The 15,718-nt window shown below is 31.9% G+C and overlaps 1 protein-coding gene across 1 annotated transcript in view; it reads left to right on the plus strand.

The window, feature by feature from the left end:
* Positions 1-15,393, plus strand: part of LOC130447349 (zinc finger protein 468-like) — a 30,154-nt gene extending 14,761 nt beyond the window's left edge. The window contains exons 6-8 of the mRNA XM_056784124.1: positions 13,656-13,825; positions 14,569-14,755; positions 15,084-15,393. Coding sequence (XP_056640102.1) covers positions 13,656-13,825; positions 14,569-14,755; positions 15,084-15,336 — 610 coding nt within the window. The 3' untranslated portion in view covers positions 15,337-15,393. The remainder of the gene's footprint in view (positions 1-13,655; positions 13,826-14,568; positions 14,756-15,083) is intronic.
* The last annotated feature ends 325 nt before the right edge of the window (positions 15,394-15,718 follow it).

Genomic DNA, 15,718 nt, shown 5'->3' on the forward strand with positions numbered 1-15,718 from the left:
AAAATGATAATCCAAGGTAGGGGAATCTCTCTTGTAGTAGATTTATTGCTCTTTGGAGCAGTTGTCTCCAACAAGAATGTATGGTTGGGGAAGCTGACGAATTAGGTCTGTTAACTTTTTTCATCAAAGGGGTGGTCCGGTGGAATGTATATACTGCAAATGGAAGTTTGTTGGGGCACCAAGTAGTTATAGCTACTACTTCAGGGTTTGTTCATAATGGGAGATGGGATGAGTATATGTCGCTGGATACAAATATTGAAGTAACGCCACTGGCTCTTATGCAGTTGGTACGGATGTAATGATATCCTTCAAAGTTTCTCAAATTGCGTTTATGATCAATTTTGAAGTTGGTTCCTTGGAGACAAAGGAAGTATATGGGAGGAAATGACTATCTGAATTCTTTCCAGTCGAGGATAAAATCCATCGCAGTTCCACTGTATCAGGGAGAATGTACTTGTTTAGGAAGAAGGGAGAGAGTATTTACTGAGATAATGTCGAGGAGTCAGTGGTATTTCCATCATCAGTAATAGACATTACGGGAGGAGTTTTTTGCTCGGGATGAAATTTAAAGTTAATTCTATTGATTAGACGTGTAATACGGTTTTTTAAAGATCTTTCTTTTATATTAGGATAAATTAGGAACAAATCCTTCAGATGAAGAGTTGTATTGGAAATAAATTTGTTGGCTTCGGGGAGGGGGTCATTGATGCCATACGTGTTTTCCAGAAACGCAATAAATTGGGTGCCTGTAAGGGAAATTGCTTCAGGAGAATCGTTGAGTTGTTTATGTATAACGGAGCGTGATTCAGGGCTTATGAAGTGACAATCGTTTTTAGTCAGTTTAGATTTTTTGGTCTTCTTTTTCGCAGGGTTTCTGGAGCTGGATGTTGAAAATTCGGGGGGAGACATTGGATCTGGATGAAGATCAGTAGGAGATATAGGCTGTGGTGAGTCGAGGCTGCTGTCATTCGAACGGGGACGTTTTTCGCTAGTTTTTGATAAGGAAATTAGAGAAGGAAAAAAAGAAAGGGTGTCCTCCGAGATACTATGGGAATAACCGAAGTATTAGTAGTGGCAGTATGGTCAGTACAGGAGGTGAGGATGAGATTGACCAAATCATTTGATTTGGGAGAGGGATCTTGAGGGATGGAAGTGTTGGGGCATGAATCAGCAGTGTGCTCAGCCTGTTTGCAGAGAAAGCATTCAAGTTTGTCGGTAGAAATGAATATTCTGTGTGTTGTATTTTCATGACTAATGACAGTCGAAGTTTGAAGAGAAAAATCATTGGTTGGTAATACGTAAGTTACTCGGCGGAAGCTGAGCACATTTGACGTATGATATAGGAGAGGTGAATGATAACCCTAGGTCTTGCAGTGCTTTCTCAATGACGGAATTAAATTGGAATTAACTAGGATGCTTTGGTTGGTTTTTAGAAGTTCGTCGACTTGAGTCGTCGATGATAAATAAATGCATATGCGTCCGTGTGATTATCTAGACGCGAAAATGACATTTTTAGGAGAGACGATGCTACCTATTGATTTAATGTTGTCAAATGGTACAGTGTTGGGGATAGAAGGCATAATGATGGCCTGATTTCGTGAGGGCACAGAAGGCGGTGAGGATTTTGCTGAGGTAGCTGTGTCTCAGTGATTGGCCTATTGATATCCGGATACGTAAATAATTTTAAAGTATATTCACCAAATTCTATGATAAAAACGCTGCTCCAACAATTTGTGGTATCACATTTTAATTATAACAAAAAGCGAAGAATTTATTATTGTTGGGATTTAACTTAACGATCTGAACCTGACGAGGTATACAGAAAGAATAATATAAATTTTCATTATGAAAATGCATGTAAAAGGTATTATTAAAATCGGTATATTCGGCTATAAAACAAAATAAATTTTTCATTATCTGATTCAGGAATTTTTACTTTTATTATTTTTTAATTTTCGTATGTTTCGTGGAAAACATCTGTTTTTGAATATATGTTTGGATAGACGAAAATTTGATTAACTCTATTATTTATCATTTCATCTAAAATGGGTAGACCGTTACTTGTTGTTCTCTTTTGCTGAGTGTCTAGTTTCATCGTCAGAGTCGTCGTTCGCATCATGTTTTCTCCAAAAGGGTTCGGGAGTATTTAAGTCATTAATATCATTATCTTTTTGAAAATTTAGAGGTTGTATTTGAACATCAGAAATAATATTTGACTTTGATTGATTTGTATTACTTGTAAAAGGCTGTGGATCTATGGAAATATTTTCGGCTAGTTGTTGTAAGAAATCTAAAATGTCGTCTGAGAATCTCCGGGGTTGTTAACTATTGATTCGGTTTCTAATGCGTTGATAAGAATTCGAGATAAACAATCAGCATTAGAATTTAATTTGCCCTTTTTGTAGAAAATTTCATAATCATATTTCTCTGGTTTCAATCACCATCGAATTAATTTGGAACTAGGTTCTTTGAGACTAAATAACCAAGAAAGAGATTTGTGATCAGTGTAAATATGAAATTGTCTACCGTATAGATAAGACCTGAAGTGTTTACATGCCCACACAATGGCAAGCAGTTCTTTTTCTATAACTGAATAATTTATTTCTGATTGATATGTTATATGTGATATGTTATGGGTTTTTCATTAGGTACGTTTCCTTGGGATAAAACAGCTCCTATTGCATATTTATTGGCATCAGTTGTAAGAATGTTTTTGAAAAATCGGGATATTGTAAAATTGAATCATTGGTTAAAATTTCTTTAGAAGTTTGGAATGAATTTAGAAAATCTTTATTATGTATAATTTTAGATCCTTTTTTTAAATATTTTGTTATTGGTTTTGTTTATTTGTATTTTTTATGGCTGAAAGTTTGTCTGGGTGTGATTATATATCCTAAATACATAATTGTTTTCTTCAAAAATTCAGATTTGTCGAGATGAACTTTCAAATTGTGTTGTCTTAATCTATCAAATACAGATTTCAATTTTTCCTGAAGTGTTCCTGAAGAGATGTGCTATATATTAAAATGTCTAAATAAACTATGCAAGTCTCGTCGGTCAAACCTTGTAATACGTTATCCATGACATTTTGGAAAGTAGATGGACCGAAACTCATACGTTTGAAGTGAAAATGTTCTTGTGGGGTGCTCTAGGCGGTTATATCTTGCGGGTTAATTTCTATCTGATGAAATCCACTAGCAAGATCAAGGGTTGTGAAGTAGTTGGCTCTACCTAGTCTATCTAATATTTCATGTATTCGTGGAATGGGATATCGATTTTGAATATTCTTTTAATTCAGTTTCCTATAGTCGATAACAAGTCGCCATTTCTTTTTGCCAGAAGCGTCTAATTTTTTTGAAACAATCCAAATTGGTGAGGAAAAGGAGGATGTAGACGGTTCAATGATACCTTCATCTAACATTTTCGTGATTTGTCAGTTTACTTCTTCTCTATGAATCTCAGGAAGTCTGTAAAATTTCGTATATATGGGTGTATTGTCAGTCAAGTTTATTTTATGTAAAACTGAGTGATATTCCATGGCAGTAAAAGATCCTTACTAATATTATAAATGTGAAAGCGTGGATGTTTGTTACGCTTTCACGCAAAAACTACTTGACGAATCATCATGAAACTTTGTACACATATTCTGGAAGGTTTTAGTATACTTTTTATTAAAAAAATATTTTTCACAAAAATAAAAAAAAATTGTCAACAAATATCAGCATTTTGCTACTTCAGCGCCATCTAACATACAGTAATGAAGTTCAAACCCTAAATACTATATTATCGACGGTCAAGTCAATATCTATTCAATCTATACAACCAATTCAATTGGCTATATTTTCAGTTGTTTGGAATTTTTGAGGTTAGGTATCTTCAGTGACTGTCATTGAAAGCGTATGTCTAAACAATGCCTCGGAAGCGTAAATCTACAATATCTAAAAATTCGTAACGGACCTTAGCACCAAAAAATGAAGTGGTTAATAAGATTAACACCGACATTTTAAAAGATGTGCCAGGAGAAATGAAGGAATATTTGTCAAAGGATACAATTATGGATACAGAAGGCTTCGTATAACAAAATTGGGCCAGAATATACTTGGTGCTACTATTTTAACAGGTGTCAGCAAGAGAGAAAGTGTTATCATACCTCGGATTCCAATTATTTCAACTGACCTTACTTTTCAATTTAAAAGAGTTCAGCTTCCGGTCAAGCTTAGCTTTGCTGTTACTTTAAACAAAGCATAAGGGCAGACATTACAGGTAGCAGGAGTGCATTTAGAAAAGCCATGGCCAACTATATGTAGCGTGTTCACGTGTATCTAATGCCCGGAATTTACACATATTTGCACCCAAAGAAAAAAATTATAATATAGTCTACAAAAATATTCTAGAGTAATACTCAGCATTTTATCTTTTTAATTGTCAGAATTCAAAACAATTTATTTTTGTTACAGGAAAATATATTTTAACATTTGTTATTGTATTTCAATAAAGCATGTTTTGAAACTACATTATGTAGTAATTTTTAAAAATCGATAATACTAACCAAGCCATAGAATAAAGTTATCATATTGATATAGTTCTATTAAAGTTATTTCTGATACTTATTTAATTGATTCGATGCGAGCGAAGCCCCGGGTAAAAGCTAGTATATCTATAATTATAACATACATTTCTGATAGCTTCTATCTCCTCTTTGTTACAATGTTCAAGTCGTAAGATTTTTCAAATTTTCTTTCCATTTATTTTGTTAAATAGTTGTCAAGTCCGTATCAGATTCGCATTCTAATTTATTAATAGAATTTACTTCAAGTGGATTTGTAATTTCGATTTCTAAAGGTTCATTAACATTTTTAAGCCATTTCCTAAATCCTCATAATCAAGTATAGGGGAAGTTGGGGGAATACCGCGCGCCTAAGGAGAAAAGTCCAAAATTTGATTAATATGAAATGAATAAATTTCATTTTTACCCCACGTAGACTGAATAATATTATTTACTTAAGGAACTACCCAAAACCTTATTATTGTTAATATTTGTAGTTTGACTAATAAATTTATGAGGTGGTAGTAAAGCGCGGTATTCCCCCGCATAAAGAGTAATGCCGCGTAAAGTATTTAATTGCCAACAATAAAATATGGTTTGTTATTTATTGAAATTCCGTTTTTTTGCGTCTGCAGTACACATATCGCAAGTATATCCATCAGCTGTACTCCATCCACTACACTCAGAATGTGACCAATTTGAACAGAAATTACAACGGTACCATAATTCATGAGATTCTGTCCAAATTCTCCGCAAACCAAGCAAACGTCATTATTTTGAGAGTCTACATCGTCTAGTTCATCATCATCGCATAACTGTCTTTCGTCATAACTACTTTCAGAATCAGAGTCTTCTACTATTTTTCTTACACGAGATGTTTTTCGCGATAATTTTTTTATTTGCTGATTTATTAATAAATTTTTTCTTTCTATTTCTCTTTTTGTCTTCTGTAAGTTTCTTCTTATCTTTTTTTTCTTGTTTAGCTTCCAGTTGTTTTTTCAGAGGAGTGGAAGTAGAAATCTCCGAATGTTGTTTTTTGTAGGATTTGGCTACAGTTTTCTTCTCAGTCATTACTGGCAGCGGTACTATTTTCTCTGTAAGATTCAGTGATTCATTGAGAGATGAGTTTTCTTTAAAAATCTGAGTAGGTTTATTTCCTTTTTGAGGTGGAATGATTTCATTTTTAGCTTGCGTAGCAGTACTAGGTTCTTGCTGGATATTAAAATGAACTTCTCTTACTATATTATACTGTTTCGAAGTTCCAGGTTGTTCTATATTTTCTTGGTTCGATTGATCCATTTCGTTAGTGGTAGTTTCACTAATGTCAATTGAGATTTGGATATTAGTGGCGTCTGTGTGATCTAATGTAAAAAAGTCGTCATCTGAAAATTTGTCAGAGTCCAGGGGCCATATTCCAGCAGCCCTGAATCCAGAAATTCCTTTTTCCATTGAAGCTGCTTTTAGATATGCTTTATTGAACAGACTGGCTAGTTCGTAATGCGGTATTTTTTCGTAAGCACGATTTTTAAGATATAAATCACATTCACGATTAAAAGCCGCTTTGAGAGGTCCGAAGAAAGTTAGGTCGAGTGGTTGAAGTTTATGTGATGTGTGCGGAGTAATCGATACCATAACCCATTAGCTCGGCAATATTCATATATAGTTAGTGAAATATGGCTCCCGTGATTATACAGCACAAGCAACACCGGATCATCGGTTGTTGCCTTAACAAACTGATTGAAATGTACGATCCAGTCAAAAAATAATTCTTCGTTGATTCATGCGTTTTTGGAGCAACCATATATAGCAGCAATTGGCCCATTTTTCTTCAATGTATGAACCATACGCGTCCTAGGAAATATAAACATCGGTGGCACGAATTGTCCTGATGCACTTACTGAACAAACTGCAGTGACATTTTTCCCCTTTCCCAAGATGTTATCGAGCCAACTTGTTTCTGACCCTTTGCAGTCAATATTTTTCTAGGAGTTTGCACAGTCGATATTCCTGTTTCGTCAACATTGTAAATACGATTGGCTGTAAATTTGTACTTTTCCATAACATCTTCTAAGCTCTTGAAAAACCGGTCTACTTCAGGTTTGTTGAAGGCAGTAGGTTTTGACTTGTACCTTCTGGTTTTCGAAGGCTTATCTGGGGATTACGCTTTAAAAATAGATCGACCCAATCTTCACCAGCCAACTTCTTTTCGTTATCGAATCTTTCATTTCTTTGTTTTTTTTTACTGCAAAATCATAAGCCACAGATCTAAGTCTTAAACGAGTTATCCCGTAGAAAACATTGGCCAATTTAATAATGTGTAAAGCAAGGGCTTGCTCCTCTTCCTTAGTGAACACTGGACGTCTGGACTTTATCAAATTATTAGCTTTTTTTCTATCCCTTAAAGTAGATTCCAGTATACCTAATGCTCTACCAACTTCCCTGACTGCTCGTCCGGCTTCTATTGCATTCATAACCATTCCCAACTGCTCCTCAGTCCACTGACCCCTTGTTGTTTTTCTTTTATATGCCCATGGCATTTTTTCTATAATAAAAAAAACTCTTACCAAAGAAAATCCATATGGGGTAATTCGGCATAATTCCTTCGAATAAAAAACAGTTTTTTTCAGGCAAAGGGTAAAATACTACTGAACTATTCATAGTCAAGATGAAACAGTATATATTAAGCAACAATTCAATTTGTAGTACTGCCGGTGTCGATTAAAAATTTCGCATTAATTTCTTGAATTTTGAAATGTGGTAAATTTCAGATATCAGATTGCAGATATTAGCAACCACAACAAATTTCAGGAAAACTAATTTAAATTGATATAATAATGTACACTACCAATTTCTGTTAGATATGTAATGAATACACACATAGTTATCAAGACGATAACTTGGTTATCGAAACGCGCTTCAGACATTGTAATCGTGAGGGTTGGTGTATTGGTGATGTAAACAGTATTCAGTATGTAATTTCGCGGTACAATAGGTAGAAGAACCTTTTTAATCCAATAAATACATTAATAATAATATATTTCTAAATATTACAAATTATTTATTAATATAAATAGAATTTTGGGTCTCTTCTGATTTAAAATCAGTTTCTTTTGAATTTTTTAAAGACAGAGAAAATTTTACGCTTCGACTTCTTTTAGTCTTTATCAAAATATGTTGACACTGACGATTTGCGTATTTATATTAATCAATAGATCATCTATATCATGAGTATCAAAATAAGAATAAAATCGAAATAGAAATTTGTTTTAACAAGATTAATTTTTTTAGTTTTTACATCTCAAATACTTAGCAGTCATCAATTAAATTATTTGTAGTTGTATTAACATCCTAAAAATATATAAATAAAATCTTCTCAATTCATAAAGTCAAAATTTGAAATTAAATGCTATTGTATTGATTGTTACAGTTTCATTTATTTTACGCATATTAAATTTGATTGCTTATCAAAGCATGTAAACTTTCCATTTTTGAACAATTATTCGAATTATGTCGAGCAATAGAAGCGACTATACAGAATGAGTTTTATGTATGGAAGGCCTCAATTATCTTGGAAACGGCTTGTTACATTTTTTTGCTCAAAGGTCTTGTGATACGGTCGGTATTATGGTGGTATCTACATTGTTGTTGTCAGACCCTTTCTTTTTTCAGAAAAATAATGAACTTTGTTATTTCTAATGGATCACCCTATATATATAGGGCATCTAAATGTTCTTTATTTTAGGTCTCTTCTGTTTCAAAATTAATTTTAAAAAGATTACCTTCTTCATGAATATCAAAATAAGGATAAAATCAACTTAGAACTTTGTTCAAATAAGAAAAATTAATTTTTCCACATCTCAAATTTATTAGAATTTACAAAATAGAGCTATAAATTTAAATTATTTAGATCTTTTTTATCACTTATAGCTTTTTCGTTCTTATGAATGTGAACCATTTTCAAAAATTCTCTTTTTCGTGTATTAGATTCCGTTTCAAGAATTTTTGAATCTTTATAATGGAATCTGTTTTTTTGATATTTCATGGTTCGTTAATGCAGTTCTATTTTTTATCGTATTGATGACCTTTTAATCTATTTTCTAAATACTGAGATGTCACAATTAATACATGCCCTGTGTAAAAAAATCTAAACTGAAGAGACCTAAAATCAAGAACATTTACATGTATTAATATATCAAAAAGTCTAATAAATGAGAAATTGAAGAAATTTGTGTATATATATATATATATATATATACATATATATATATATATATATATATATATATATATATATATATATATATATATATATATATATATATATATACATATATATATAAAATTTTTATCCAAATCAAATCGCAGAAAACCTACAACAGAAGGCAAGTCTTTAAATGTTTGTGTCATGTTGGTACATCCACATTTGTGATGTAGAAAAATTACGAATTTTAGAAAACATACAGTCAATGCAGCAGGGGCTCAAAATGTTGTACATTTACTTCAATACAACAAGCCATCCGATGTTTAAAACTTTGCAACATCTCTGACTGCTCAATTCTTATTATCTCTGTGGTAATCTTATTTTTTTTCCTGAATATTGGCAGGCTTTGATTTATAAACGATGTTTTTTAAGTGATCCCATAGAAAATAGTATAAAGGGTTCATGTCGGGTGATCGAGGGGGCCATTCGATAAAACCATGCCTTCCAATCCATCTTATTACAAATAATGTGTTTCCCATTATTTGTAATAATAATAAAGTAATTGAAAATACTATTTTCCCAGAAACCTAAATACGCCGGACCAATTAAATTACCCTCAATGAAAAAAGAGCCAATTATTTTGTCGCCTATTATTCCAGCCTATACACTTAGTTTTTGGGTAATTGGGTGTGGGATTCACGCATCCAACGAGGATTGTTACCTGACCAGTATCTACAATTATGCCGCAAAACAATACATTACTTGAAAAATTTGTATCGTTTTGATTGTAACATTTTACCATCATTAGGTCTGCAAACTCTCCACGTCTATCAATATCGTCAACTGACAACTCTTGAACCAACGTTACTTTGTATGGATGGAATTTATTATCACGTAAAATTTTCATTACGGATGTTTACGAAATTTCCCTGGATATTTGTCTAGTACTCAAATGTGGTTCGTCTTCTAATTACTAACTAACTAACTAACTAACTTTTTCACTAATTTACTGACACTAGATCTTGTTATGGGATTTCGGTTAGAATATAAATTATTAAAGATATTACACGTTTCTTGTTGACTATGCCTATCATTAGTGCTGGGCAATTATCAAAAAATATAATCGATTATATAAAATAATCGATTATTTTCGATAAATCGAGAATAATCAAAAATAATCAATTTATCGAAAATAATCGATCAATCGAAAATAATCGATTAATCGAAAATAATTAATTTTCGATTATTCGATAATTGGAAATAAAGTTTCAAAAGAGCGATTGTGGTTTGATTCCTACAAAAAACAAGATAAAGAGCAAGTATACCACTAAGAACATACAGAAGACATTATGGTTTGATTCCCAATAAAAACAAACAAAATAATGAACCTACAAAAGATATTTGGAAGTAAGATTCTTATATTGAATTATGTTGATATAATCATTCAGAAAATAAATTTTTTAATTGTTAAATTGATTATTATATTTTTTGATTATTTGAACGATTGTACGAAAAATAGTGTGTATGCCATAGCCGGGAAACTTTTTAACGACCTCAAGATTATCTTGCCTCGGCCACAGGCGGTCTCGGCGATAACTGTTCTTTTGGTACGTTAAAGTTAAAAAAGTATTTCACGGCATACAAATAACTATTTCAGTCTTTCACTTTGTAATAAAGCCACTTAAAAACTCTCTTTTAAATTCAATTAAACTGTACCAAAACTATGAAACTAGGCAAGAAACATTGTATTTTATAGAACCAAATTCTCACAGGATGTTGTCCACAAGCTCCACCTTACACAACAATCTCTTTTGTATATTATTAATTTAAAGTGATAATTTGTGACTAGCTCTTAATGGGCTTGTTTCAAAATAAACTCTTTAGTCTTAGATTTAGGCTTGCAACTAATAGCAAAACAAAAAATTATTATCTCGAAAGATGTTTATTATAAATTTTTAGGAATTTTAACAAACGTCTTATTCATAATTAAAAAAAACAAGCTGGTCAATATGATCTCCAGTGACGCTCTTTGGCCAGTTACTATTTGGCCTCCTTTGCTAAATACTCGGTCAGATAGAACACTGGAAGCTTGAATACAAAGAAACTTTTTTGCACATTGGGAAAGAAAAGGAAATACATGTGCGTTATATTTCCACCATATCAGTGAGTCTTCTTCAACATCAATGACTGGTATATTCATATATTGTTCGATTTAATTTATAATTTTTAATTTATAATTTAAACTCACAGCATTACTACCTTCAACAGTTTTCATAGATTTAAAAATTGATGAAAGTCCGCTTTTCTTTTTTCCTGATGACGCAGCTCTATTCTCAGAAACTGGAATTATTTCTAATTCGCTACTAAGTTGTAATATTATATCTTCAATTAGCTGGTTTTCTGCTAAAAAAGGATCCTTTAAAACGTGGGTCCATGAAGGTGACAGTATGCAATAGTTTATGAGTTGCTTTCATATCTGTTTTTAAGTGTGTTTAAAATTAATGAAGCTATTTCCCTTTTTAGTTCTACAATGTCTTCATCAAATTCAGTTTCATCGTATGCATCTACCAATGTTTTACCTAATTCCAAAGAAATAGTTAGAATGGTAGATCCCGTTACATAATTTTCTCCAGACAGCTAGAGTTTATTATTATAGTTTTGTAAAAAATTTAAGAGATTTACTTCTTGTTGAACAATTATCTTGATTAAATTTAAAAGAGACCACCATCGCGTTTTAGAAAAGGAAGGAATTTTTGTTTTCTAGTGTTGTATTTTTTCTGAATTATTTTTAAATCTCTAACAGCTTTCTAACTATGTACAAAAATATTCTGAATTTTTTTAATTCTACTTATAGTTTCGCTTACTTTTACATTTTCAAAACATTTATTTACTGCAATATTAATTGCATGTCCAAAACAACATATATGGGCTATTCCCATACCTTAATAGCTTTTAATACATTACTTCCGTAATCTGTGGTAAACGATGTATTTGCTTTTTCTTCAATACTCCACTCGTTTAAAATAAGATTTATATTATTACATAAATTTTCAGCAGTATGATCTTCATCCATTTCATAACAGCCCAAACAAAGGCTTATTAACTGATAATTTTCGTCTATAAAATGGCATGTAAGGGAGATATAGGACCTGTTTGCAATGGAAGTCCAGCAATCGGTGGTACAAGATATAAATTTGGCTTGTTTTAAAATGGCTTCAATAACTCGGCGCGTTTCATTGTACAAATTAGGAATTAACTCTTGTGACAATGTGTTTCTGCTGGGTAATTTATAGCTTCAATTTAAAACTTGTAGAAATTTTTTGAAACCATCTTTTTCTACTATATTATAAGGCATTATTTCTGTACCTACAAAAAAAGCCAAAGCCATGTCGGTTTTGGTTTGTAACTTTTTTGTCATCGTAACGCTTTTTATGGACGCTTGTTTGGAAGTTGAAGGGGCTTTTGTCTACATCAGTAGTTTGGATCACGATCTTGCTAGGCGACAAAAGATCTTCTATTTCCTCTTTATAACTCGAAATTCTAAAAACAAAAGCATTTATTAGTGATTTTATTTTATACCGGCTTATACCTGATTTATTATCCATAATTAGAGTAGCTCGTATATCAAATAATATAGCTATTTCGTTTATACGCAGAATTATTTGTTGGTCCCAATTTTGCCTTCTCCTTTTATTGATGGTTCAAACATCTCCTTTTCAATGTAAATATTCTTTGTTTTTATGCTCAACAATTATTTTTTAATTTTACCTCAGTTAGAAATAATTTATTGGCCGAAAAAATCAAAATTATCCCTTATTTTTGTTATCCTTCCCTGAGGAATTTTGCTCAAAATCAATCTGAACTGACTATTTGTGCAAAATTTCCAATGGATTGTTCAACTAACTGCAAAAGTGTCGGTAAGCGTAACGAGCGATGAGGAACTTCGTTCCAAAAAACGCACTATATCCTTGTACCTTAATTCAATAATAAGATGAGTAGTTCGTACTATGAAATACCTTGATGCATCATCGCTTATTTCAGAACTCGCAGATTTATCTGTTCGATAAATATTTTGCATCTCAGCGTAAAGAAGTGGATGCTTTGCCTTCAAGTGATTCCTTAAATTGGTAGTGTTACCGCATGACTTAATGTCATTTTCTACAAACTGAGGTGTCTCCAGTTCCAGATTTATTGAAGTAATGCCAAAGTAAGCTTCTTCCTCTATTTTTTTCCATATTCCTAAAAAAGCATAATTCAGACAAAAAATGCTGCATCTGCACTTCATTCACATTATTTTTATTATCGACTGCAAGAATAAACTTTAAACTAGCCGCTCTCAAAAAATTTGACAGCACCGAGACCGGACTTTGCTGAACTCTGTATAATCAAAGATTATAGTAATTGTAATTAACTTGTTGAAAAAATAGGTGACATACAAAAATTTTAAGTAAAACTGTTTTCATAAATGATCCTCTGTAACAAAAACAAGAAAATAATTGGCATAATAATTAATCGATCACCCGATTAATCGATTATTTTTCAATTAATCGATTATTTAGCCCACCCCTACCTATCATCATATCCTAATATCTATTCATTCTTTTTTAGATAAACGATCCATTGTAACTTTCAATAAACTTATTAATATCATTTTCTTAAGGATTTCTAAAAACACGAAATATATAGGGTGATCCATTCGAAATAACAAAGTTCATAATTTTTCCGGAAACAGGGAAGATTTGGCAACAATGTAAATACTACCATAATACCGGCCGTATCACAATACCCTTGTACACAATTTTTATAAAAATCGTACAAGCTGTTTTCCAGATAATTGAGGCGTTCCATACATAAAACTTACTCTAATTCCATAATTTTTGAGGATTTACCAATGAAAAATACTTTCAGGTTGAAACATATGGAAGTAGAACGGTTCAAATGTGATATTTGTGATCAAGTATTTGGTAGGGCGGATTACCTTAGGAATCATCGCAAACGACACGAAGATAATAACCAACGGGATAGAGATAATGTAAAATGTAGAGTTCCTGGAAAATTTCTTCGGTTTAAGAATACAGGTATTATTACTTCTAACTGTAAAATTCACAGATTGTAATATAAATATACAAATGTAACAAACTGGATGAAGAAATTACGAAGAAACTTCAATCAAATCAAATGAAAACAAATACAATTTGATAAGCTAGAATGATAATTCCAGAGAGGTTCACGAAATTTCATTTATTTCACTATTGAATTCCAACGTTTGTACATAATTTTCAGTTTTCAGAAGACGCCACATTTATAGAATTTGTTTCCAACATTTTCTGAAAACCAGTAAGAGGACAGCATAAGAGATATTTCTCTTTGACTCTTACAATTACCGAATGATTTCTTTTTTTTTTCTCACTTATAGCAACTTTGGCTATCTGCAAACATATGACTGATGCCATACCTCTTTGTTTTTCTCCTTTTCCCACAACTTAAGGTGTTTCTAAATCTTCAAGATTGGAATTCCCACTGCACACTCGGGTCTCGTCATCAGTTGACGGATTTCAAGGTTGAGCAGGTCGTTGGCAATTTCACTGCCTCTGATTTCCCTAGGTCCAAGTATACAGAAAAACCTACCGCCAGTAAACCATTGAGTGCTTGGTAGCATTCTGGAAGCTTCTTTGATTCGATAATCATGCAAGTTAATGTATTTAAATATGCCGTGACACAACAACAATTTGAACATTGTCACTTGTGTGTATTGGAACAAAAACCTTTTTTACAATATGTGTATTTACTACTGAAATATTTACTATTTTTTATTTTATAGATGATCCGTTACCTTGTAAAATATGTGGAAAATACTATAATGGTATACAAAAATTGAAGGTGCATCTTCAAACCCATTTAGTGGTCAAAAGATTTGCTTGTAAATATTGTGACCTAACATACAAGAGATGGCCTAGCTTGAAAAGGCATGAAAAAACTCATTTGGAAGCGGACACTTTCTTTCATAGGTAGACATCTTTTGTATTTTGCAATATTTATGTTAGTTGTAATATTTTAATTGTATATTATATAAACTGGAAACATTTGTATACTGATGACCTCGTGCTTATTCTGTGACCTAAATTGCGTATACTTATGAAATCATACGACAAACCAGACTGAAATGTGAAAGTATGGTCACTAATATTAATAAACATCAGTGTCACGTTAAAATTATTTGTTTATATATATATATATATATATATATATATATATATATATATATATATATTCTATCAAAATTAATAAACAAAAAATATGAAAATCAAGATATTTTGTTAACTATAGATATTTTAGGTGTAATGTATGCTGGAAACGATTCTACACCAAAGAAGAATTGGAGTTTCATATGACTCAGCACGGGAATCCCAGGTATCGCTGTCAAGTATGTGACGAACAGTTCCATCGTAAATACTTATTTGACAATCATTATTTACTTAAACATGCAACTCTTGAAGATATTGAAAATTCCAAGAAAGAAGTTATATATGATACATTATTAGAATTATCCAACCAAAACCTTCTTGTACCAAATAAAACTGATGAATAGAAATAGTTTTAGTATAATGTGCCATAAACTATTAAATATATCTTTAGTTATATACTATGTTTAAGTGTATCTTGCTACCCTGAAATGTCGTAATTGAATCACATAATCCTATCTAGACCGATTGTTAACTTAATTATTCAACAAGCTATATCGACATGTACGAGGATATATTGAAAAATTCTTAGCCTACTATAGAACCAAACAAAATTTCAATGTCAAAATATTGTATTACTCAACATATTCTCCTCTTATTTGGATACATTTATTACAGCGAACCTGCAACGTCTCTAGACCTTTACAAAAAATGTTTCTTCTTGCTCTGCAAACCAGACCTCCACAGCTTTTATTAACTCTTCGTTGGAAGAAAATTTACGGCCCTTTA

The sequence above is a fragment of the Diorhabda sublineata genome, chromosome 8 (assembly GCF_026230105.1).
Source record: "Diorhabda sublineata isolate icDioSubl1.1 chromosome 8, icDioSubl1.1, whole genome shotgun sequence".
NCBI lineage: Eukaryota > Metazoa > Arthropoda > Insecta > Coleoptera > Chrysomelidae > Diorhabda > Diorhabda sublineata.